This window comes from Melospiza melodia, chromosome 10, assembly GCF_035770615.1.
Source record: "Melospiza melodia melodia isolate bMelMel2 chromosome 10, bMelMel2.pri, whole genome shotgun sequence".
NCBI lineage: Eukaryota > Metazoa > Chordata > Aves > Passeriformes > Passerellidae > Melospiza > Melospiza melodia.
Window position 1 is genome coordinate 24,836,686 of NC_086203.1, and position 21,981 is coordinate 24,858,666.

At 51.1% G+C, this 21,981-nt stretch overlaps 1 protein-coding gene across 3 annotated transcripts; it reads right to left on the reverse strand.

Moving 5' to 3' along the window:
- Positions 1 to 226: 226 nt before the first annotated feature.
- Positions 227 to 19,995, reverse strand: LOC134422649 (prickle planar cell polarity protein 3-like). Of its 3 annotated transcripts, none has more exons than XM_063164938.1 (3): positions 19,902 to 19,995; positions 19,532 to 19,617; positions 227 to 1,365 (listed from the first exon to the last, which is right to left on the reverse strand). In XM_063164938.1, exons 1-3 carry the CDS (start codon positions 19,941 to 19,943, stop codon positions 1,251 to 1,253), a joined length of 243 nt encoding a protein of 80 aa, XP_063021008.1. In that variant the 5' UTR covers positions 19,944 to 19,995; the 3' UTR covers positions 227 to 1,250. The 3 variants fall into 3 exon arrangements, 2 of the variants coding, with proteins under 2 accessions (XP_063021008.1, XP_063021009.1); XR_010028860.1 differs by lacking the exon at positions 227 to 1,365 and adding an exon at positions 3,138 to 9,100; XM_063164939.1 differs by lacking the exon at positions 227 to 1,365 and adding an exon at positions 17,784 to 18,996.
- Positions 19,996 to 21,981: the final 1,986 nt, after the last annotated feature.

Here is a 21,981-nt window from a genome sequence, read left to right on the forward strand (position 1 = left end):
GGGGGCGGCCCCGTAAGTGGGGTTCTGTGCGTCCCCTGGCCTCGGCGGGCGGTTGGAGGGACCCCCTGTAATCAGGCGGGTGTCCCTGGCCCCGGTCTTTCAGAGGCGTGGGGCCAGGAGTCACGGGGCCGGGCGTGTGCCCTCCCTGTCCTCAGGGCTGGGCTGGCGGCTGGCTGATAGGTGTCTAACAATCAAGAAAGGATCATTACACACAGCATTCAGAAAATTAGCTTGAAAAACACACTGTGGGTAATTCTGGTTACCATTTTAAAGTTGTTGAAAGTTAAAAGTGTTTAAAGTTGCATGGTGGGTAGGCCGTGAGCTGGACTGCCTGACGGTAGAGTCAGGTTCCTGTCGCCTTGGGGGAAGGCCGAGCTCTGTGGCTCCCCGGGTGTGGACCGGCCTGTAAGCAGGCTGCGGGTCTGGGAGCCTTTGTGCTCCCTTTCAGCTGGCAGCCTGTGTGGGGCGCCCGCCCCGTTAGCGGGGAGCGCCCCGCAGCTGGTGGAGAGAAGGAGCCTCCACAGGCCCTGGGGACCAGAGCCGCCCTGTAAGTGCTCTGGAGCCCCGGGCACTTTTTAGTCCAGGCAGCGGCCTGAGCCCCCTGTAAGCAGGGGTGTGCAGCCTCTTGGCCGCTGCCTTGCGTGCCCGGCTTCCTTTGCCCAGAGGGCCCGGCTCCCAGCACAGCGTGGGACTGCGCCGGACGTCGGGACGGTGAGTCAAGCTGTAGTTGGAGGCTTTTGGGCAGCTGGGGGGCCGCGGCGTTGCTGGCATGAGGCTGTGGGGCTGTTGGGTGGCACTTCCCTATGGCAGCTGGAGCTCCTCGGGCCTGATTGTGTCCTCGTCGACGTTTGCAGAAGCCGTGGGACAGCGAGGAAAGAGCGAGCCGCAGGAGCGGCCTCTTCGAGCTCAAGAGTGGATCGGCGAGGCAAGAGCCGGCCTTCAGCATTGGCGGCCTCGAGCCCAGAAGCGCAGCCGCAAGGTAAGAGCAGCAGCTTGGAGCTGAAGTGGGGGGCTTTTGGGCAGCCGGTTGGGGATGTCCCTGTGGGGCTGTTGGGTGGCGGTTCCCTGCAGGCACGGGGTCTGGAGTTTCTGGGGCCTGAGCGTGTCGTCGTCCGTTGGCAGAAGCCGTGGGACGACGAGGCAAGAGCGGCAGCACCTTCGAGATCAAGAGCGGAACGGCGAGGCACAGGAGCCGAAGAGGGACGCGAGGGGCCCTCTGGGCAAAGGGCTTTTTCCAGGCCAGGGCGCCTTCAGGGTGCCGCGGCCAGCTTTGCGCTGGGCGACCTCCCTGCGTGCAGGGCTGGTCCTTGCTGTGCTTGGCCTTTTGCCTTGTGCTCCTTTGGCTGCCCGGAGAGAGGGGCGACCCTGTAAAGGAGGGTGTGAGAGCCCCTGTCTCCGCACCGCAGGGGGGAAACGGAGCTCTCCCGGCCCCCAGCCCAGCTACCCTGTAAGCAGGGCAGGGCTTTTCCCCAACCCCGGCAGCTTTCTGCCTGCTGCTGGCCCCTGGCCAGCGTGACCCCCTGTACTCGGGGCGTGTCACAGCCTGCGTCCCTGGTGCCGGTCCTGAAGCGCTTCAGCGCGTCGAGGCCCCTGTGGCCTCCTCTCAGTGCAGGGGCAGGTCTGACGCTTTCCTCTCCCGCTCAGCATTAGCAACGGCTCCCTAGAGTAGGTTGGCTGCACAGAGCTTGCTCCCTCTTCTGGGACTGTCTCCCCCTCCCCTGCCTCCCCCTCCCCTGTCTTCCCCCTAGTCGGTGTGAGTGAGGAAGTGTGGTTGTGCTTTAGCAACAGAGCCAGTGTAGCTTAGACTTCCCAGGAGGGAAAGAGGAGCTCTGTGCAGCCGCAGGCGGGTGCCCAAAATGCACGGGTGGAGAAAGCCTCCGGCCTTGCCCCTGCTTTCTGAGGGCGGCGCGAAGCCGCTTAGCGGCAGCGTGGGCAGCGTGACCCGCCTGTAGCCAGGGCCAGGGCGTGCGCCCACGCTGCCGGTGGTGCTGGTGAGCTGCCAGCGTGCGGGCCCTGTACTCGGGGCCCGTGTCAGGACCTTGGCGGCACCCTTTGTCCCCAGGAGCAGCCCCACCCAGGTCCCTGTAAGCAGGGCTGGGGAGGCTCCTTTAGCCAGGCGACAGGAACGAGCGCTCCCGGGCCCTTGCCAGGGGGCAGCTTGCAGAAGTGCCGTGCCGCAGGGCACGCTCCTGCCTTTGGCAGTGCTTCGGGCTGGCGCCACATGGCTGGCGGCCTCGTACAGGAGGCTCCCGGGGCTCTGCAGGCGGCCGTGTTGCCGCGCTGCGCTGCGGCCGGGCTCTGGCCTGTCCCCAAGTGGGGCGCAGGCCGGAGCCCGTGCTCCGTAGTGCTTGTTGGGGGGTGCCGGGCAGCGGGGGGCGGCCCCGTAAGTGGGGTTCTGTGCGTCCCCTGGCCTCGGCGGGCGGTTGGAGGGACCCCCTGTAATCAGGCGGGTGTCCCTGGCCCCGGTCTTTCAGAGGCGTGGGGCCAGGAGTCACGGGGCCGGGCGTGTGCCCTCCCTGTCCTCAGGGCTGGGCTGGCGGCTGGCTGATAGGTGTCTAACAATCAAGAAAGGATCATTACACACAGCATTCAGAAAATTAGCTTGAAAAACACACTGTGGGTAATTCTGGTTACCATTTTAAAGTTGTTGAAAGTTAAAAGTGTTTAAAGTTGCATGGTGGGTAGGCCGTGAGCTGGACTGCCTGACGGTAGAGTCAGGTTCCTGTCGCCTTGGGGGAAGGCTGAGCTCTGTGGCTCCCCGGGTGTGGACCGGCCTGTAAGCAGGCTGCGGGTCTGGGAGCCTTTGTGCTCCCTTTCAGCTGGCAGCCTGTGTGGGGCGCCCGCCCCGTTAGCGGGGAGCGCCCCGCAGCTGGTGGAGAGAAGGAGCCTCCACAGGCCCTGGGGACCAGAGCCGCCCTGTAAGTGCTCTGGAGCCCCGGGCACTTTTTAGTCCAGGCAGCGGCCTGAGCCCCCTGTAAGCAGGGGTGTGCAGCCTCTTGGCCGCTGCCTTGCGTGCCCGGCTTCCTTTGCCCAGAGGGCCCGGCTCCCAGCACAGCGTGGGACTGCGCCAGACGTCGGGACGGTGAGTCAAGCTGTAGTTGGAGGCTTTTGGGCAGCTGGGGGGCCGCGGTGTTGCTGGCATGAGGCTGTGGGGCTGTTGGGTGGCACTTCCCTATGGCAGCTGGAGCTCCTCGGGCCTGATTGTGTCCTCGTCGACGTTTGCAGAAGCCGTGGGACAGCGAGGAAAGAGCGAGCCGCAGGAGCGGCCTCTTCGAGCTCAAGAGTGGATCGGCGAGGCAAGAGCCGGCCTTCAGCATTGGCGGCCTCGAGCCCAGAAGCGCAGCCGCAAGGTAAGAGCAGCAGCTTGGAGCTGAAGTGGGGGGCTTTTGGGCAGCCGGTTGGGGATGTCCCTGTGGGGCTGTTGGGTGGCGGTTCCCTGCAGGCACGGGGTCTGGAGTTTCTGGGGCCTGAGCGTGTCGTCGTCCGTTGGCAGAAGCCGTGGGACGACGAGGCAAGAGCGGCAGCGCCTTCGAGATCAAGAGCGGAACGGCGAGGCACAGGAGCCGAAGAGGGACGCGAGGGGCCCTCTGGGCAAAGGGCTTTTTCCAGGCCAGGGCGCCTTCAGGGTGCCGCGGCCTGCTTTGCGCTCCCCAGCTGACACTGTGCAATGCCACATTCCCTTCTTTATGCTGCTGTATTCCAACAATGAAAACCTGTTAGGTGCTTTTATCTAATCCCCTACTGAGTTCAGAGAAGCAGCCCCCTACTCGGTGATGAAGTGAGGAATGATTCTCATGCCACACTCCGTCAGGACAGTGCGCTGTAACCACGTCACAGGGCTGTGCCCTAAGGATTTGTAGCTGAAATGACTCAGTAGAATGATGCCAGCTGTGCTGGCTGAGAATTTGGCTGCTACGTGGCTTTCTATTGTACGTAGATGTCTAAATCCCTAAGCCTGAAGTAAAATAATTTATAAGCTTCAGGTAAGAAAGATCTGCTCCCAAATCCTCATCGCTTTTCAATCCTGGTCTCTAACATATTATACTCTATCTGCATTTAATGTGCCCTTAAGGTGGGGATTAGGCAGACATTTGATTACATCCTTTATGTTTATGGCAATGCATTTCCAAACCTTTACAAACTTTAATTAAATGCTACATTTTTACCACCTCATCCTGAATTGAGAGAGAACAGCAGAGAAAAACCTGTCCTCAAACAGAATTTACATTTCTAAAGCACCTTTTTCTGTGCAAGCACCTTAGGGCTACTGCATAAAACCATCCTGAGCTGCTTTAAGATGTATCAGTGCAGACATCAAAGCAGCTCTAATACCCAGCCTCACGCAGACCTGCACACAGCTGAGATCACTGTGTTTCCAAGCACAAAATAAAGCAGTTCCTGCCAAAACCAACCACTGATCCCCTCAAGAGGTGGCTGTGGGGAAAGTGAGAGCAGCAGCCAAGCTCCAGCAGAAAAACCCAACCTTTGCCTTTGAGAAGGCTCACGGGAAGGGGCCTGGTAGCCAAAAGCATGGCAACTTCATTCAGTCCCACAGCCCCTTTTCTTGAGCATCTCTGTCTACCAGAGGAGACACTTCTGTGTTCCCATAAAGCTGAAGGGGAGCTGAGCATTTCTAGTGAGGAGATCTCAGCAAAGCCAGTTCTCCAGAACTGGGAATGACCAAATCCTCTCCAAAGGTAATCCCTCCTTGACTGTAAAGACTTCCAGTGACTGAGAAATGTAATGCCATTCCCTTGAAATCTGGACTCTTCTCTTAGGTTGCAGTTGGGGTCACCCCATCTCTGGCTCAGTGAAAGGCCACACACCTGCAGGCATCATCTCTGTGGTTGTTTTGCAGAGGGACACAACCCAAAATTTGTCTCTGCTCAGCATTTTGGACCAAAGACATTGGTTTAGAAGCCAAACTTTAATTACAGGTTGGAAATTGGGAATTTGCAGGCTGGATATTGGGAATTTGTCCTATTTTAAAGTCTGGGTGCAGCAGAAACAATTCTCAGAAGGTGTTGGATCAAAAGGACAGGAATCTTGTAAGATTGGTTGAGCTCTGAAGCTTTGCTCCTTGGGGCCAAGACAGAAGAAATGTCATCAAATTTTTATCAGTTAAGAAACTCAAGCCTGACTTGAACACCACCACATCACTGCAGTCCATTGGAATAAATTCAAACTACATAAGGAGAATACTAAAAAAGGTTTAGCTGAAAATCTCACAGGTTGGCTAGCATCAAGATCGAAGCTGCAGACACAGAAAACAATGAATCAGCAGCAAGATCCTTGTTTTCTACTTTCCTGCAGCTCTCTGCCCATCCTTTCAATGCCACATCCAGTGATGCTGTGCCTCACTTGCTGCCTCCCCATCCTACAGCATTCAGGGTGGCATGGTGAGATGAGATCTCTGCAGCTATGGATGGTGCCACCTGAGCTGGCAGGGCACCCCAGCTCCCTGTGCCACAGCCAGCTTCAAACCCTTTGAGCAGCCTGGGGGACATGGGATTTAAATCATTGGTCACCCTTGCGTGCGCCCCCTGTGCTGGGCTGAAATTTTACTCCGTGGGTTACCATCACTGGAAGCACCAAGTGTGCACAGAGCATCCCACTCTGCAAACTCACTCATTGCTCACTTCCAAACAGCTTCATTTTTCCTGGATCACACAAAGGCATTTCCCAGCAATAACCATGGCCAGGCCAAATTTTGGCCTTCCAGCTGCTGTTGCTGCCATCAAAGAGCATTAAGAAGATGTAAAGTTTTGTTCCATTTTGCCTAAAAAAATCCCACAAGGCCAGACAAATTTAATTCAAGGACTGTGATCACAGTTCTTGTACTGATGACCACTTTGATGGTCCCTGGGAAATTCATGACATGACTTCTCCAAGGTCAGGATTTCACCCCAAACTTGGAAGAGTTCAGGTCAAAAGGAAAGTTTCAGCAGTTGCTGCGTGTGCTCCAAGGAGTGGCTGGAGCAGGGAGCCAGTGTTTAACAGCACTTGCAGCCCTGCAAAATTTTACAAGACACAACCCTCGCATTAGAGGATCCATTTCTTTCTTCATAAAATATATTGGGCCTTTCCACAAACTCCTTTTATTGGTCCATTTGGCTACTCACTCCTTTTATGAACTACTCAAGCTCCTGGATCATCTGGAAAAGCTGAGGGAGATGGTGGAGCTGAACCACAACAACGTCCTGGCCATGGCCAACAACCCTCTCTGCTACCAGGGCTAGGGCACTGTGTGCCAGCTGGATTTCATCCCCTGAAAGGAAGCATGCAACATCTTTTTAACCCATTTCTTCTCACTGCCTACAAGATTTTGGAGTCCCAAAGTGAAGATAAGTCCCCCCAAAGCCTGCCCATAAAGTCCAGGTGCTTTATGCCTTTCACTTCAGACCAAAATCTACTTGGCAGCAAACAAGCAGTTAACACTGGGATTTTTTTTTTAAACCAGCCTCCTACATCTCTTCCGTGGGGGTCCTTTAATTGACCTAGTTAGAGAGCAAGCTTGCATGGAGGTCCACATGCTAACATAACAACATATTTTAATTGTGTATTTAAATAGTTTCATTTCTATTGACTCTGGCTAAGGTGAGTCATAAGGCTTGCTGGTCTCCAGCACAAGGCTGGATAATTCAAGTGCAGCTTTTCAAGCTCTGCATTGCCACATCTCTGTTAACAACAACAAAACATTTCACAACCACTGTTTTCCAAGGAGATGAGTACCTGAGGCACTCTGTGTGCTAAGTCCAGTGCTTTGTGGCATGGTCAGCACTGAAAAAAGACCAGCAAATCCTTACAAGAAAGGAAAAGCCAAGCAGCATGAGCAGATACGTGCCTGGCTTTACACATGTGCTCCTGCCCAAAAACCTGTAGCCAGAACCAGGATCCTGTGCTCCAGGCTGTGGTGTTACAACTTGCTTTTGGTCCCAATCCCAGAGCTGCAACAGTTCATTCCCAGCAGCATCCTCCCAGTACTTCCCAGCCCACCAGCACAGGCAGGAGCATCTAACTGGTGATGGCAGCACCATCCTGCTCTCACAGCCCCAAAACCACACCATCCAGGAACCACCATAATGGGACAAAACAGCCCATCCCAGATACCAGCTCCAGTGACACCTCCAGGAAAGCAATTATCCAGGCACAATGATATAACAGCATCTTTATCCTAGTGAGAATGTGCTTTGCAGCACGTGGGCCAGCTTGTATCCTTGAAATTACTCACATATGTCATGTCTGAGCTGCACCAAGCCCTTGTGAAATAACCAGCCAAGGGCGAACGCTGCTTGTGACAATCCTAAAAGAGATTGTTTTAAGCCATGTAACAAGGAGCTCTGCTGCCCTCCCAAATAGCAGGAGCTACTTAAAAAAACCCCTTACTATTGTAATCTTGGATTACTCCCTACCACCCAAATCCATTTCATCATAATTAGCACCCATTATTATAAAGCCCCTCCGGCATTTCCATATTTCTCTGATCATTATACGCCACAGATTCTCTATAGAAAAATCCACCCAGCTGTGTATTTAGCATAAACTGGTTATCTTGAACTACATGCCCCCTCATTCTTGTTACCAGGCCCATATTTTATACAACAGCGTTGACACTTCCAGACTCTTGCAGGAGCCCTGCTTTGAGAGATTTAGATTAAGCCCAACGCAAGCAGCTCACTGGGGGAGACAGGAGGAAATCTGAATTCCTCTTGAATTAATTACTAAAATCTGAAAATTCAGCATGGCATTGCATGGTTTTACCAAGAAACTTGTCACCCAAAGCATGGCACAAAATCCAGCTATCCAGAATATTTCAAAAGCATTACAATACAGCCAAAAGCTGAACAAGGACTTGGCTTTGGAGCTCTTTATTTCCTCTTAAAAGAAAAACACTAAGAAAAGAAGGTGCACTAAGAGTTAAACTAGAAACCCACCTTGGCAGTACCTTGGCAGTGTCTGAATAATCAGCTGAAGGGAACAAAAATGAAAAAAGTCCATTTTTGTTGGAAAAAAAATCTTATTAAAGAAGTGAGATGGCACCAATCTCTGTGATCATCTCTGGACCATGAAGGACACACCTCTGTACCTCAAGGATGGGGTCCCTCCCCCAGCAAGCAGGTGCTTCATCTTCCAACTAACAACACCCCAGCCAGAATCCAGCCCTTCCACAGCATCCTTGGGGCTAGGGCTGCTTCCTGCTTCAGGCACAAACCTCAGTATTTTAAATTTCCTTGCACAGATAACTCCTACAGTAAGGATAAAAACAATCTCCGGGATTTTCACAAGAGCCTCGCAACTCCACAAGCTTTGGTGCTGCTGGGAACGAGATCTCAGCACTGCAAACCCCAGCACAGAACCCACAAGCCCCCAGATCTGCTGCTTTTATACACAGAAGGACTCTTAATTCCACACCCTCCAATATTATCCATCTTTCAAGATCTTTCCTTTGCTCGGGCAGTTGCCAGCATCCTAGGCTGTCACTAGCCTCTATGCCTTCAAGAAGATGAAGATTGCAACCCTTCACTAGCCAGGGCCTCTTCATTTTCTCCTTTCAGCACACTTCAGTCCCCTCTGAAGCTCAGCATAACAGCAGGCAGAGCATTAATCAACACAACATGTGCTTCACCTAACTTCAGCAACCACTACGAATATTTAAGTTTTACATTATGTGCTGGGATTATTTTTATATATACGCCACCCTGTGTCTTTTAATATACACACTCACACCCCTGTATAAGCAAACACACACAGAGTATTTCATTTCTGCAAACTATAATTTAAGCACAGGGATTTTTTCCCCCTTCGGGCAGCTGGAGCAGCAGCCGAGTAGCGCAGCAGCGATGCAGAGTGCCCTCTGCTGTACATGAGACAAATGCTTCTTTGTTTAAAAATATTCTTTAAATACTTGTAACTTTTCTCAGGAAAATATTTATTAACATTGCATTTGATCATTTTGAGCACAACATGCAATAATGATGCCACCTGATTTCTCCTGTCACACTAGAAGATTCATGTCTCTTCCAAGTTACCTCAGCAGAAAGTAAATAAGTCTGGGCTGGAACTGCACAGGGCCCAATGTGAAAATGTTTTATTTATACACCTGAAAATGACAAAGGGAGATCAGAACAAACAATATAGCTTTATTATTCAGGCACTTATCAGATAGCCTTCACACTTCAGCAGATCACACATCTATTAGAGGTACAAGCTGAAACTGTCACGTGGCAATGTGAAATCATTTTTCTATTGTAAAGGAGCATTGTTCCTGCTACTGGAAGGAAAGATAACATTAAAACATATTCAAATATATGTATTTCAAACTGCTAACCTTGTAATAAATTATGCACTTGATATTAAAAATCCAAGCTACGCTGCACAAACCTGACTTTAGAATATTAACTTTTATTGTCTTGTCACGTCCCACTTCTTCTCATATCTGACATTTAAAGGGGCTGCACTTTAGACACGTGGCCTTTATGGCACCAAATGCAGGGCCCAGCCACAGCAATGTGATGAGTGCTCCCACTGTTTGACAGGTGAGAAGAGAAAGACAATCAGCCTTGTCCCCATCCTGCTGCTACTTCTTCAAATGTGTAATTTCAAGCAAAAATCTGACTTTGATAGAGTTGGGATTTTGCAAAAATAGGGATTAAATCATCTGCTAAGAGTCAGGGGAAGACAGGGGACACCAAGCCCAGCAGCACCTCTGCACAGGGCTCCATCTCCACCCCAAAGAGCAGCCAGGTCCTTCTCCACAGAGCAAACCCTGCCATGAGAAGCACCCAACAGCCTGGAGAGGTCAGAGCAGCACTGTCTGCTACAGGAGCACCAAAACACCCCAGTTACTGGCACCACGAGGTATTTTCTCCCTCTCTGTGTCACGCTCCCACAGAAGGAGACATCTTTTTTTAACCTGTCTCTGTGCAGTACCTTGGCACTGCAAGCAGGGCCCATCTGCTCTGCAGAGCTCCGTGAGGACACCTCCACACTGCCCTTGGAGGGTGGGAGGAGGACAGGGGGGTCCAAGCACCCTTGGGTGCTGGCTTGAGATGCCCAAGCCCCCAGGTGCTTTCACACAGCCACTCTGTCCCTGGCAGGTCAAAGAGCTGGTTGTCATCAGCACAATCACACCAGAACAACTGGTTCCTCATCCCTTCCAGTGACTCACTGCAAAACCTCTCAATTTCCTGCATTTGTATTCACTTCACAGCTGGGATTTCCTAGAGGAGGCACTACCCAGGAAAACAAGCCTCCTCTTACGCCCTCCTGTAAATGTGTCCACATGAAGCTGATCAAAAATATTCCAGATTATTTTTTTAAACAAAATCTTTTACCAGCTTTTTTTTTTTCCGCCAACAAAATGCTGTGGTTTTTTATAACTTCTCATCTTGCTCTTCTAAGAGCATTCAGGGATTCTTGTCCTAGATTCCCTGTCTTGGTTGAAGGCCAAGCATCACTAGCTGAGCCAGACGGAATGTAAAAGTATCTTTTAAGACTCTATAGAAAAGAAGAAGAATTGGACCCTGGGAGACAATTCGCCTTTATGCCTTGGGTATTTAAGGATCAAATGCACATTTGTGAGCTGACACCAGGTAAAGAGGTGGCTTTGAGACTTGATGGCATCTAAAGAAGCCTCTCAAAGCATCTTTTTACCAACTAGAGCAAAAGAGAAACCGAGGAGAAGTGACACAACCCTGGTGTGACTGCCAAGCCCCTGGGGACAGCAGGGCTCATGGGCCACTCCTGGTGACACCAGGGGCACTTGCAACCACTGCTATGCTTGCAAAGCAAACAGATGAAGGCAGGGAAACAGGAACCACCCAAGACATGCTGAGGAGGTTTCCTATGGTTACTGCTGCCATGGAAATATGTTTTTTTGTTGGCTTGATCTAAATAATCTCTGGCTCCTTGGCTGCAGTATGCTTCCTGCAAGGTTGGGTTGGATCCCTAGACCTTCACCTTGCTGCTGAATGCCAATGCACTGAGCAGTGGCCACCTTCAACCTGATCCAGGAGCATCTCAAACCTGAACTGCTTGAGGTCTCCTCTGGATTCCCTGAAGCCTGTGACTTGGTTTCAAAGAGAAGAGGAGGAAAGAAAGTGGAGGGAGGGGAAAAGACATCCTTTACTAATTGCTCACAGCTGTGTCCGAGCAGCTCCCACTTCAGCTGCCAGGAGCTGCAGGCTCGTGCTCTCCCCAACAGGCTCCAGAGCAACAGAAACCCCTCAGAGGGAGAGGGACTCTCCATCCATCCTCAGAGCTCTGCATAGGGATTTCAATAATTACACTTACACACTCCCCTTATCAGCAAGAACAGCCATTATGTTTTTTATCACCGCAGCAGCAGCATCCACACAAGGGCAATGGATAGGGGATGAAATGTTTGCTGCAATGGCTGAGTACAAAGTGTCTCTCTCTGCAGTGAGAATAATAATTGTCACACTGAGCTCTCCAAGTGATAAGCCCTGGTATCAGGGTCCTGTGAAGAGCGGAGCCACACGTGGGAAGACACAGCCTCTCCAGCAGCAGAGAGGAGCACCCTGAGTTTTCTGTACCCCTCTTGACCCAAGCACCGGGGAACTGAGAGAGGTTCTGGCCATTGGGACTGCATTGATGCACATCTGGGGTCTGCAAGCATGAGAAAAATGTTCTTTACAGCCATGCTCATGAGGTTTACCCTGAAATTAGTTTTCCTCACATCAGACAATTCTGCTAATGTTACAAATTCCTTCAACATTAGATAGTGACCGCAGAGATGCTACAAGCACAGGAAAGGTCCGGCTTTCCACCGCCACGGCTGGGAGATTATTCATTAGAGAAAAAAGCAAATACCCAAATGAGCACCACAAAATTGCAAAGCCAGCTGCCAAAGGTCTCAGCTGATACTATCGGCCATCCTTAAACTCGGTGATAGACTTACGAGCCAGACAATGAAAACGCAATTCATTATTTGAAGAGTGACTCACTGGTGTAATAAGGATGGATTACTGGGCGGGGGGGGGGGGGGATGGCGGGGGAGAATGTCTTTGAAAAACTCTAAAAGACTGAAGATTGACTTTTTAAAGGCAAACAGAAAAAGAACAAAACCAAAGGAAAACTCTTGAAAACACTGAACAGACTCTCAACAGCCGAGAGCAACAAAGAGGAGGGCAGCGCTCCGTGGGCGTCAGCCAAAAGCTGCGCCCGGCCCCTCCAGCGGGGATCCCGCTTCCAGCCTTTATCCCACCAAAGCGCTGCCTGCCAGCTTTTTCTTTCAGGCCACACCACGCTGGTGACAAAGGCCTGTTGCAAGCCCTCGAACAGAGCAGTAGGAGTTTTCCTGCCGGCCCAGCACAGGCCACACGCAGCACGGCCCGGCCGGGCTCCAGCGGGGCGCAGCCCAGGGGCACCGGCGGGACAGACGGCTCGGGAAGGGGATCGGGGGCAACAGCGGGGTGACAGCTCAGCTCCGCGTGTCACAGCACCAGTCAGCTCTTCATCTCCCACCTCCTCCCTCTCATCAGCCCAGCAGACGCTTCAACAAGCGATTTAACCCGTTTCCCTGGGCTTGGGTGGATGCACAGGGAGCTCAGGACCTTACACATCACTGGGCTGTTAAATCATTCACCACGTCCCACTAATTCACAGCTCCCAAATCCACGAGCACAGCCTCCAGCACCAACAGCTGTCTGCTTGTAGGAGATCCCAGTGCAAGCCAACCCATCCTGCCTCCAGGTTTTGTGGGTCTCTCCTGGGCAAATCCACCTAGAAAGGCTCCATGAGGGAACTGTGCTTTGCCATTATCCAGCAGCACAGCCCCGTGGCTGAGGCACCACCAAAGTACAGACCAGCCAAATTCGGCCCTTGGGATGGCAAACCCCACTGGCTCACACCAGGAAGGTAAAACTACTCTTTGCATACCAAGAAGCAGTTGTAGTTATTTTCAAAAAAATAAAAAAAAAAATAGTGCAAAAAACAAAAAATCCCAACCAAATTTTAAAATTATTTGTTTAGAAGTAAAATACCACACGAACTCAGAATTCAGTGTGTCTGCTCTACAGACAGCTATCCATCATCAATGTAATTCACAATCACACCAGATACAGAATAAACCCCACAAAATCAGCCCAAATCCCGCAACAGCTTATAAGTGTTTTTTCACACCATTCATAAAAATAGACTTGCACATGGCCACTTCAAAAGAGACAGAAAATCTACCCACACTGCCCGTTCCCTAGGAGAAATTCTGCTTTTCTGGCTTTTGCCAGCAGCTCAGTGGCAATGGAGTCCGGCAGAGCAGCTCCAGTTAGAGCAGCTGCAGAGCAGGGCTCTGTGCTCAGCTGAAATTCAATCAACAAGTGTCCAAACTGCTTTTGAGTTCTTGCAATACAATCCTGAGTGGCTTGTAAAGGACTTCAAACAGGCTCCCTGGGCTTGCCCGGAAACAAATACATACCTCACCTGCTCTTTTGTACATCGCATACAAAAAATTAAAGAATTTATTTTGGGCTTTTTGCCAGGGACAACACTGCCTCTGACACTGTAATGCTCTGGTAATGTGGATACTGTGTCTCCCAGCCAACACAAACAGGATACCTTATCAGTCTTGGCTGTCTTAAGTGCTGTTTCAAGTGCTGTTTCAGCAGCAGGGCACAAAGAAATGGAACCCACAAGTCAGAAAAAATTGTTGGGAGTTCCTTAAATGTAACTGAGCACTCAACATTTTGGAAAAGAATTGTCCCAGGGCAGGGCAGAGCTGATACCTACCCCACAATCCACCCAAACCCCCATCCCAATGGCCTGGCTGCCCCCTGGTAGAGCTGCTGCTGGAACAGTGGGAGCAGCACGAGCCATCACTCACCATCCCTGTTCTCCCTACTACTGTGGGGGTGAAAAGCCCCCCCAAAAAAGTAGACCTGATTTCCCAAACACTTACACAAGTGTTTAACCTTGCAGGTGTAAGAAAATAGGACAGCCGAAGTCACTGATGCCAAGCCAAGAGCACAGTGCAGCATTCCCTGAGCTGAGCTCCAGTGCACACAGGCACCCACACCAAACCAGCCCGGGCACAGGGGCTGAAGGGCACTGACTGCCACTGAAGGACATGGCAGGGAGTGGCTTCTCCTTTCTGAACCTGGTACCAAATAAGCACACAAAAAATAAATTAAAAACAAGCTAATGACACCAACCGCTTTGTGAAAGGCTTTAAAATCAGCAAACAAAACCAGCCTTTGATTTTTTTGCATCCCCTCTGCCAGGGTGACAGTATCTTTGGGAAGCAGGTGAGTCCTGCCCACCCCTAGGGGCAGGCACAGGTCCCCTAGGGACAGCAGCAGCCTTAGCCCTCTGCAGTCCATTGGGGACTCACCTCAGGAGTGTTTGATGGATCTGCACTGGGCCACACCTGCACTGGCTGAATTTGGCCCATTTCAGCAGGTTCCCAACTGCAAAATGATGAATCTTCTAAAACCTTCCAGGCTAGCACAATTCACCACGGCAGTGATAGGAACATCAGACTATTCAAGATAAGGCACTGCTATTCTCACATCTCCAAACCCTTTCCAATAAACATGCAAGGAAGTGCAGAATATCTGAATCCTAAAGAAGAGAGGCACAAAGCCTGTTATTCATGCCAGGGAAAAGCTGGGAGTGTGTGTGTGCAAGAGACATAACCTATGAGAAATGCTGAAAACATATGGAAGCAATAATCTGTACTTTTTTTTTTTTTTTTTTGGAAGTAGAAACAAATGCTTCAGAATTCAGTGTTATTCGCTCATGTGCTGCGTTACAAATATTATTGTTTCTGCTCTCTGGATGAGGAACCAGGCAGCAAACTGGAGACCCAAAGGCACCCAGGGATGAGCCTGCTGGGGTGTACCCCCCAGGGGCAGGATCAGAGCCCTAGGAATGCAGACAAAGGCTGCAAACACACAGAATTTCTCGCTCATTTCAAACACACAGATTGCTGCTCTTGTGCACAGCAACCTCCAGAGCACTGGGCACTAAACAAACAAGCCTACAGAACAAAACAAACATCCACTGCCACAAGCAACTCCCTGCCTACAGTCAACAAGGCAGAGAAGGGATTTGCAAAGCAACTTGTGCACCATCACCCAACATCATCAAACATCACAAGGCTTCTGGTCCACCACCCCGTTTTGGGTCACTGTCTCAGGACATGCATCTCTTTTCCTTGTCCATAGGTTTCTGTGACCCAGTGGACAATCACAACCCTCTGGGCTGATCACCTGGGATCTCCAGGCACCTCTCTCCTGAGAAGATGAGAAGTTTGTCTTTGCAGACACTCCCTGATCCAAAAAGGCCAGATGAGATCAGACTTCAGCAGGACTGACTGCAGTAGATTACAGAAAGATGCTGATTTATGGAAATAAATAAATAAACAAATGCTCAAAACAACTGTATGCAGCAAAATTTGTTAATATGGAATATTACTGAATACTACATCAGGTCACATAAATTCACCCTGAAAAGCAAGGGCCAGGCACTGTGTGCTGTACAAACACACAGCACTGATATTAAGAGCACAATGTGTGACAGCAAGGCATGAAGAGAAGCAGATCTCTTCCTCAGCAAAATGTGATTCCAAGGGACAAAGATTGTGTGACGTATGCAAGGAAAAAGATGCTCCAAGAAAAGATGTAAGACATAATCTCACACTGAAGCTAAAACCCTGGCAAACCAGTCTTTGTCTTCATGTCATGTTTATTACTGCTTTTCAAATTCTTCTGCAAACCAGAAGAATAACTATGGCAACAAAGACTTCTCCAAAGGTTTTCAGACTCTATTTTTAAAATTGTCTTCTCTGAGACAGCATCCAAATTCCTTCCCTCAGAAACCAGCCGTATGCCACTGCCTCTGCAGGCTTTGCAAGCCAGGTGGCACATCCCCCCTTCCTCACAGCAAAGCTCAAACACCATCCTGAGACCCGCGTGTCCCGCTTCTATCTTTTTAGTTGGTGGGTTTGGAGAAGGCAGGGAGCAGGGAACAGCAAGGTCTGCTGATCTGCAGGAGTATTTTGGCTTTCTCTAGGAGCAAACAAACCATGGCTCCGTGTGCTAAACACATGCCAATCTCCCAACACGAAGGATCAGCTATTTTAACGGAGGTACTAAGGCTGTAATTTTACTCCACCCAGAGTAAATCTGAAATTAGTTCTTCACAGTAAGCTTAACAGCAGCAAAAGCGAACCATTTGTCACCTTTAAGGTTTGCATATTCACACTAATTGCACCTGGCACTAGGTTATAAATTCCCTTCCTTGCTCCTGGACCACCTCCCTCGAAGGGTTTTCTCTGCAAGACATTATGCAAAAGACACTGCTAATGCCTATTCATTCACCAAACTCCAGTGACAGCTTTATTTAATGCCAAAGCTTGTTAACAAGCTGAATGGCACACAGTTTAATGTAATGCAGATCTGATTAGAAAACAGCAACCGGGCTCCTAAGGAGTTCAATTTTTATTGAATTTGATTTCCCTTTTCCCACACAAAGCCACCTTTATTAATGAGGATTTGGTTACCTACACGCCATTTCCATTTCCTAGGCTGGAGCCCACACAAATGAACTCAGTCCTTTGGCACTTTGATGACAACCCACCACAGCAGAAAGTGATGAGACGAGAGGAAGGAGTCATTTTTCTGCTCAGCCCATGAGAAATTCAGGGTTTCACTGGTTATAGTTTGATAGCTGTGTCTTCATGGACTTTGCCCCCAAACCTTCTCAGAAAAACCACTTACATTTTCCTCTTTGGGGCTAAATGATTTAAAGCTATAAATTGAATTTCTGCCTCACAACGAGAGGCAGGGATCTGTGGCGTGCAGAAGAGAGCTCTTTGATGGAGTAAGATGTAGGCTCTGGCTGGACTGAGGTGTTTTCAATTCCTTGTTTCCACCACATTAGCATTAAATAAACTGACACTGCTACAGGATAATTCACCTACTACCTTGAATGTAGGATTATAATTTCAGAGCAAAATTACGAAGATTCTAAAATAAACTTCAAAACCCAGCAACATTATTTAATTCTTTAACAATCCCCTTTCATGAATCCCCTTTCATCTTCTTTTTGCACATCACCTGCAGTAGAGAAAGCAGGCTTATTCTGAAAACAGTTCTGCAGAATATAATTTATTTTCAAGAGGTTTCCCTGTCTCAAGAAGCATGCCTGTGCTTCCAGGAATGATAAATTCAGCAAATGCTCAGAGCCATCTCTGAGAAAAGTGGCTGTTAAGGCAACACAGGAACACAGGAATCTTCATCCTCTAACAAAGCAGTCTGCTTGCTTGAGGGAGTGCCTGCACAGATCACACCTAAAATCACAGGTAAATTGAAAATACAGAGTCCAGCATAATTGGGATATTGGTATAGACAATGCCTGCCTCAGCAATGGCTTCAGTGTCTGCAAGTTTATAAATTCTGTCTCCCTAAAGCGCTATCACCACTCTGCATCTTTGAAAACCACCCTATTTACATTTATCAGCAAAACTCTGCTGTCAAAGGATTACAAAAAGCCTTATAAATCTCTACAGGTCAATTGATCTGGATTTATACCCCTAATGTGAGGATCTCCTTGCAAACCCTTATTTTCTTGTTTTCTTTCAGTCTCATTCTGCACGTTCAGGTGAGCAGCCCCACCAGTCAGTGACTGCAACATCTCCTGCACAGAGGGCACAGGCTCCTCAGCATGCTTTCAACCTACAAACTATTGGGAATAATTTGTCTGCTCACCTATTCCTGGCATTAATAGACCACTGGCTAGTGAAAAATGAACGAATTTCCTCTCCATTGTGTTCTGGCAAATAGACTGCTTTATTTGGTTTAATTGTGTAATTACTCTTACATCAAGGCAATTAAATGGGAATGTCTGCAGGAGGGCTCTCAGCTAATCGAGTCCTGGTGTAAGGAAACTTGGAGTAAGGTCTAACCTGCTCAGTGGGATGCAAACCCCGGAGCACAAAGGCTGCAATGCCTCTGGGGGCTGACCCCACCCACACCCAAAGGGTCCCCATCCTTCTCCTGCCCCGGGCACATAAGCACTTCTCTCCTGAGAGAAAGCCGCTGGAAAAATCCACACTGTATTTGCAAAAATCCCCTCCCATGCCTGAAGGTTGTCAGCAAAGGAGATGGTTATGGGTAGTCCTGGCAGGGTGGAGGCTCCTGCACATGGGGTTTGTCAAGATCTGTGTGCCAATGCAGAGGGCACAGTCTGGAAAGAGCTGCAACATCCCTCGGATCTGACACGCCCCAGGCAGCTGTGTGCCCCTTCTGCTGGGCCATTTGGCCCCTGGTGGGATCCTACCAAATTCACTTCATCCTTCAAAAGCTACTGTACAGTTGTACTCTCGGACATAACGAAATGTGAAGCACAGCACCTCACAAGTCCTTGGAGGAGGAGAGAAATACTGTTGGTGACCACGGCTTTTCTTCTTATCCTGCATTTGAAAGTTCTCCCTGGCACTTTTAAGTATTACAAAGCGGCTCTGCAGGGACACGAGGAAACCCGGGACAGCCCGAGGACCAGGGCGAGCCCCACCTGCTCCTGTGCATCCCTCAGGGCAGACCTCAGCCTATGGAACCCGTCCCACCACACCCTGGGGCAAACGCCAAAGGGAACGATGGTTTGCAAGGCTAAACGTTAAGATACAACTCAACAGGAACATATCAATCCCCATCCTTGCTCCGAATCCAAGCTTTAATCTGGTGAGACATAGCTCTGAGAAGTAGGGCAGAGGCTGGGAGGAACACCAAGCACAGCAGATGCTGGAGAAAAGGGTATACCCTGAAAAATAAGGTTAAAAGGTCGCCAAGGGCTCCCTGGCCTACTAAGAGTATGTAGAGCTCCCAGGGCCCGCAGCCCAGATTTAATATCAGCAAGTCCCAGATCGCACATCAGCAGGAACTCATTTTGAGACAGCAGAACGTGGGGAGGGGAGAAGGGGCTGACCCAGGAGAAGGCCAGGGCTTGCTGCGCTTATCAGGCACCGGCACTGTCAGGTTTCTGAAGAGACAGAAATACCATCTTTGTAAAGACAACAGAAATAACCAAAACCACTATTTTTGCCGGAGTTTCACGCAGCGGTTTGATGCAGACCGCAAGAACCCCTTCAGCTCCATTTTTCCCTTCCCACCTCACCCCACCCCACTCAGGTTGTCCCTGACAGGTGAAGGCAGCTCCAGCCCCCGGCATGACCCGGAGCAGCAGGACGAGCTCCTGACCGCACCGGGGAAGCTGCGAGTCGGTAATCGCCAAACCAGTTACCCCAGTCCCGCATCTGGGTCCTGCTGCGCCCCGCACCGGCGGCGGCCGCGGGCATACCTGTGTGGGGGCGGCCCACCCGTGTCCCCAGAACCCCCACCGTGGGTGGGCAACGCGCCTGGGACCAACACAAACCCTCCCTAAAGAACCACACCTGCACCCCGGATGCACTCGGAACTCGAAGGGCACCGCAAAGCCCCGGGAAGGGAGAGCCGCGATGGGACCGGGCGTGGGGGAGGATGGGGGCGATGACCCAGGGGATTTGGCCGGGCCTTACCTCCACTTGTGCAGGGCGAAGCCCGGGCACTGGTCCCCGCAGGTGTTGCAGGGCTGGCCCCGCTCCGGCTCCCCCGACGCCGTCAGCTGCAAGGAACAGCAGAGTCAGCGGCGGCTGCGGGACGAGGAGGACGGGAACGGGCACCCGGGGGATAGGGAAGGGGCACGCCCGGGGGAAAGGCACCGGCACGGCTGGGAGAGGGCAGGGGAAGGGCCGGAGCGGGGACACACCCCAAGCAAGCGGCACATGGGGGCGGCGGGGACCCGCCGGGGCGCAGCCGGAGCGGGCGGCGGGACAGAGCCACAGGTGGGAGCTGAGCGGAGCGGAGCGGGGGACGGGGAACGAGGGGCGAGAAACCCCCGGCACTCACCGAGCGGCTGGAGAGCCGCTTGCGGGAGCCGCGGCCGAACATGGCAGCGCTCCCGGCGCGGAGCCCGGCGCAGCCCTGCCCGAGTGCGCGGCAGCAGCGGCCGCCCCGTCCGGGCCCGTCCCGCCCCCCCGGCGGCCGCCCCTCGGCCGCGCTCCCGCCCCTCACCCGCCCCTCAGCCCGGCAGGCACCGCCCCGGCACGGACCGGCTCCCCCGCCCCGCTCCCCGGGCCCTGCCCGCCCTCGGAGCCCCCCGCTCGGCCGGGTGTGCAGCGGGCAGCGCCATGTCCTCGTTGGGCTCCAGAGCTGGGTGGCGATAAAACAGCTGAGGCTCCCCAAGGGCAGAGCTGCGGCTCGGCAGGGCGCACGCTGAGCTTACCTGCGCTGTGCAGGGGATTTAACTGGCCCAGGCACGGGTCGATCATCCCGGATTCCTGCCGGGCGTGTGATCCCCTCCTCAAGGAGGACACGTTTAGCCCACAAACACGGGCAGGGTGCAGGAAAAACACTGTCACAGGAAATATGTTTGCGGCCTGAGATGCTGGAGTGGGACGCAAAGCACCACCTGTTACAGCCCCGGAGCTCACGGTGCTCCCAGAGCAGGGCTGTGATCCTGGGATCCATGAGGCTGGGAGCTGTGAGCATCAGATCCATGGGGCCAGCAGGGCTGTGAGCCTGGGATCCATGGGGCTGGGAGCCGTGATCCTGGGATCTGTGCGGCTGTGAGCATCAGATCCATGGGGCTGAGAGCTGTGATCCTGGGATTCACAGGGCTGGGAGCTGTGAGCATCAGATCCATGGGGCCAGCAGGGCTGTGAGCCTGGGATCCATGGGGCTGGGCGCCTGGGATTCGTGGGGCTGGGAGCCGTAGGGTTGCCCATGCATCAGCCCCCTCTTGTCATACATACGGTGCAATAAAGCAATGCCCACCCCGTGCCCCTGGGGTTTGCAATCAAACAGCGCATCTGGCACAAGGCAGAGCAAAGTGAACCGTGGGGAGAGGAGGAGCAGCAAACGCTTCACAGAGCACAGGGCTCCTCGGAAAATCTTCCCCAGTGGGGCTGGAGCAGCTTCGCCATTAGCATTTCACAGCTTCACCCAGGGTTGTGGTTGTTTGCAGATGCTGTCAGCTCCTTCCCCTCCTTCCTTGCCTCTTTGTTCCCTCGCCTTGCTGCCTCACAGCTGGTTAAAATGGTAACCCTTTGATAATTTCTTTTTTCCATTTAATCGGTTCTCATTTTTGTCAATTCTTCTCTTGTATCTTCTTCCCCGGGAGGCTGAAATGAGGCTGGGAGCTGTGTAGCTGAGGTGGCCTTTTGAAGAGTCTCAGACAAAAAGTTTCGGGGAGATTTTAATTCTTTCATGCCATAAATACTGTGCTTTCTTAAAAAAAAAAAAAATACAAAAAACAACCAAAAAACAAAAAAAACACCACCCACACCCAAATCCAAAAAATAACCCAACAAATAAACAAACAAAAACCCAAATAAAACAAACAAACCCAGTCTAAGGAAAATAAAAAACCCTCCACTCACAGAATTTTATAATGGAGAAAATTTCCTTTTCCATAGGCTTTCTTCATGGCACTGAGAAAATATTGAATGCTCCCTGCTCTGTTTTTCTGTGGTTGCTATTTTTACCTTTCCAAAACCCTCCAAGCTTCCCTCTATTGCTCCCTTCTGCTAAATTTCCTCATCATTTTCCTTCTTGGTTTCTCTCCCAGTTTCCAACTCATACAGTGGTGCATGAATATATTATAAACTCTCAAGGGAAGAGGCGATCTCTCCAAGTATACATTTCATCACACAGTGAGCAACTGGTTGCAGGCTGGGGTTTGACCTCATATTGAAACATCTCAGCCTCCAGCCTGTATCCAGTGTCCAATACATTATCAGGGTTACTGTTAGTTCTACAGAAGGACAATGGGATTTCAGGGAGTGGGTGTCATGCAAGAGAGGGCCTGAAAAATCTCCAGCACTTTGGGTGTCTTGCATAAGGTTCAGAATATTTAAAACTCCAATTAAAACTGCTGAAATAAAAACAGTATTGGATACAGGACTTATAACAAGATTCAACGTGCTGT

Excerpts from the sequence above, each read along its gene's own strand:
- LOC134422649 (XM_063164938.1), bottom strand. The coding sequence starts at position 19,943 with ATGTTCGGCCGCGGCTCCCGCAAGCGGCTCTCCAGCCGCTCG. Across the intron at positions 19,618-19,901 it reads AGCGGCTCTCCAGCCGCTCG|CTGACGGCGTCGGGGGAGCC; the intron begins GTGAGTGCCGGG and ends TGTTCCTTGCAG. Across the intron at positions 1,366-19,531 it reads TTCGCCCTGCACAAGTGGAG|GGTCGCCCCTCTCTCCGGGC; the intron begins GTAAGGCCCGGC and ends CCTCCTTTACAG.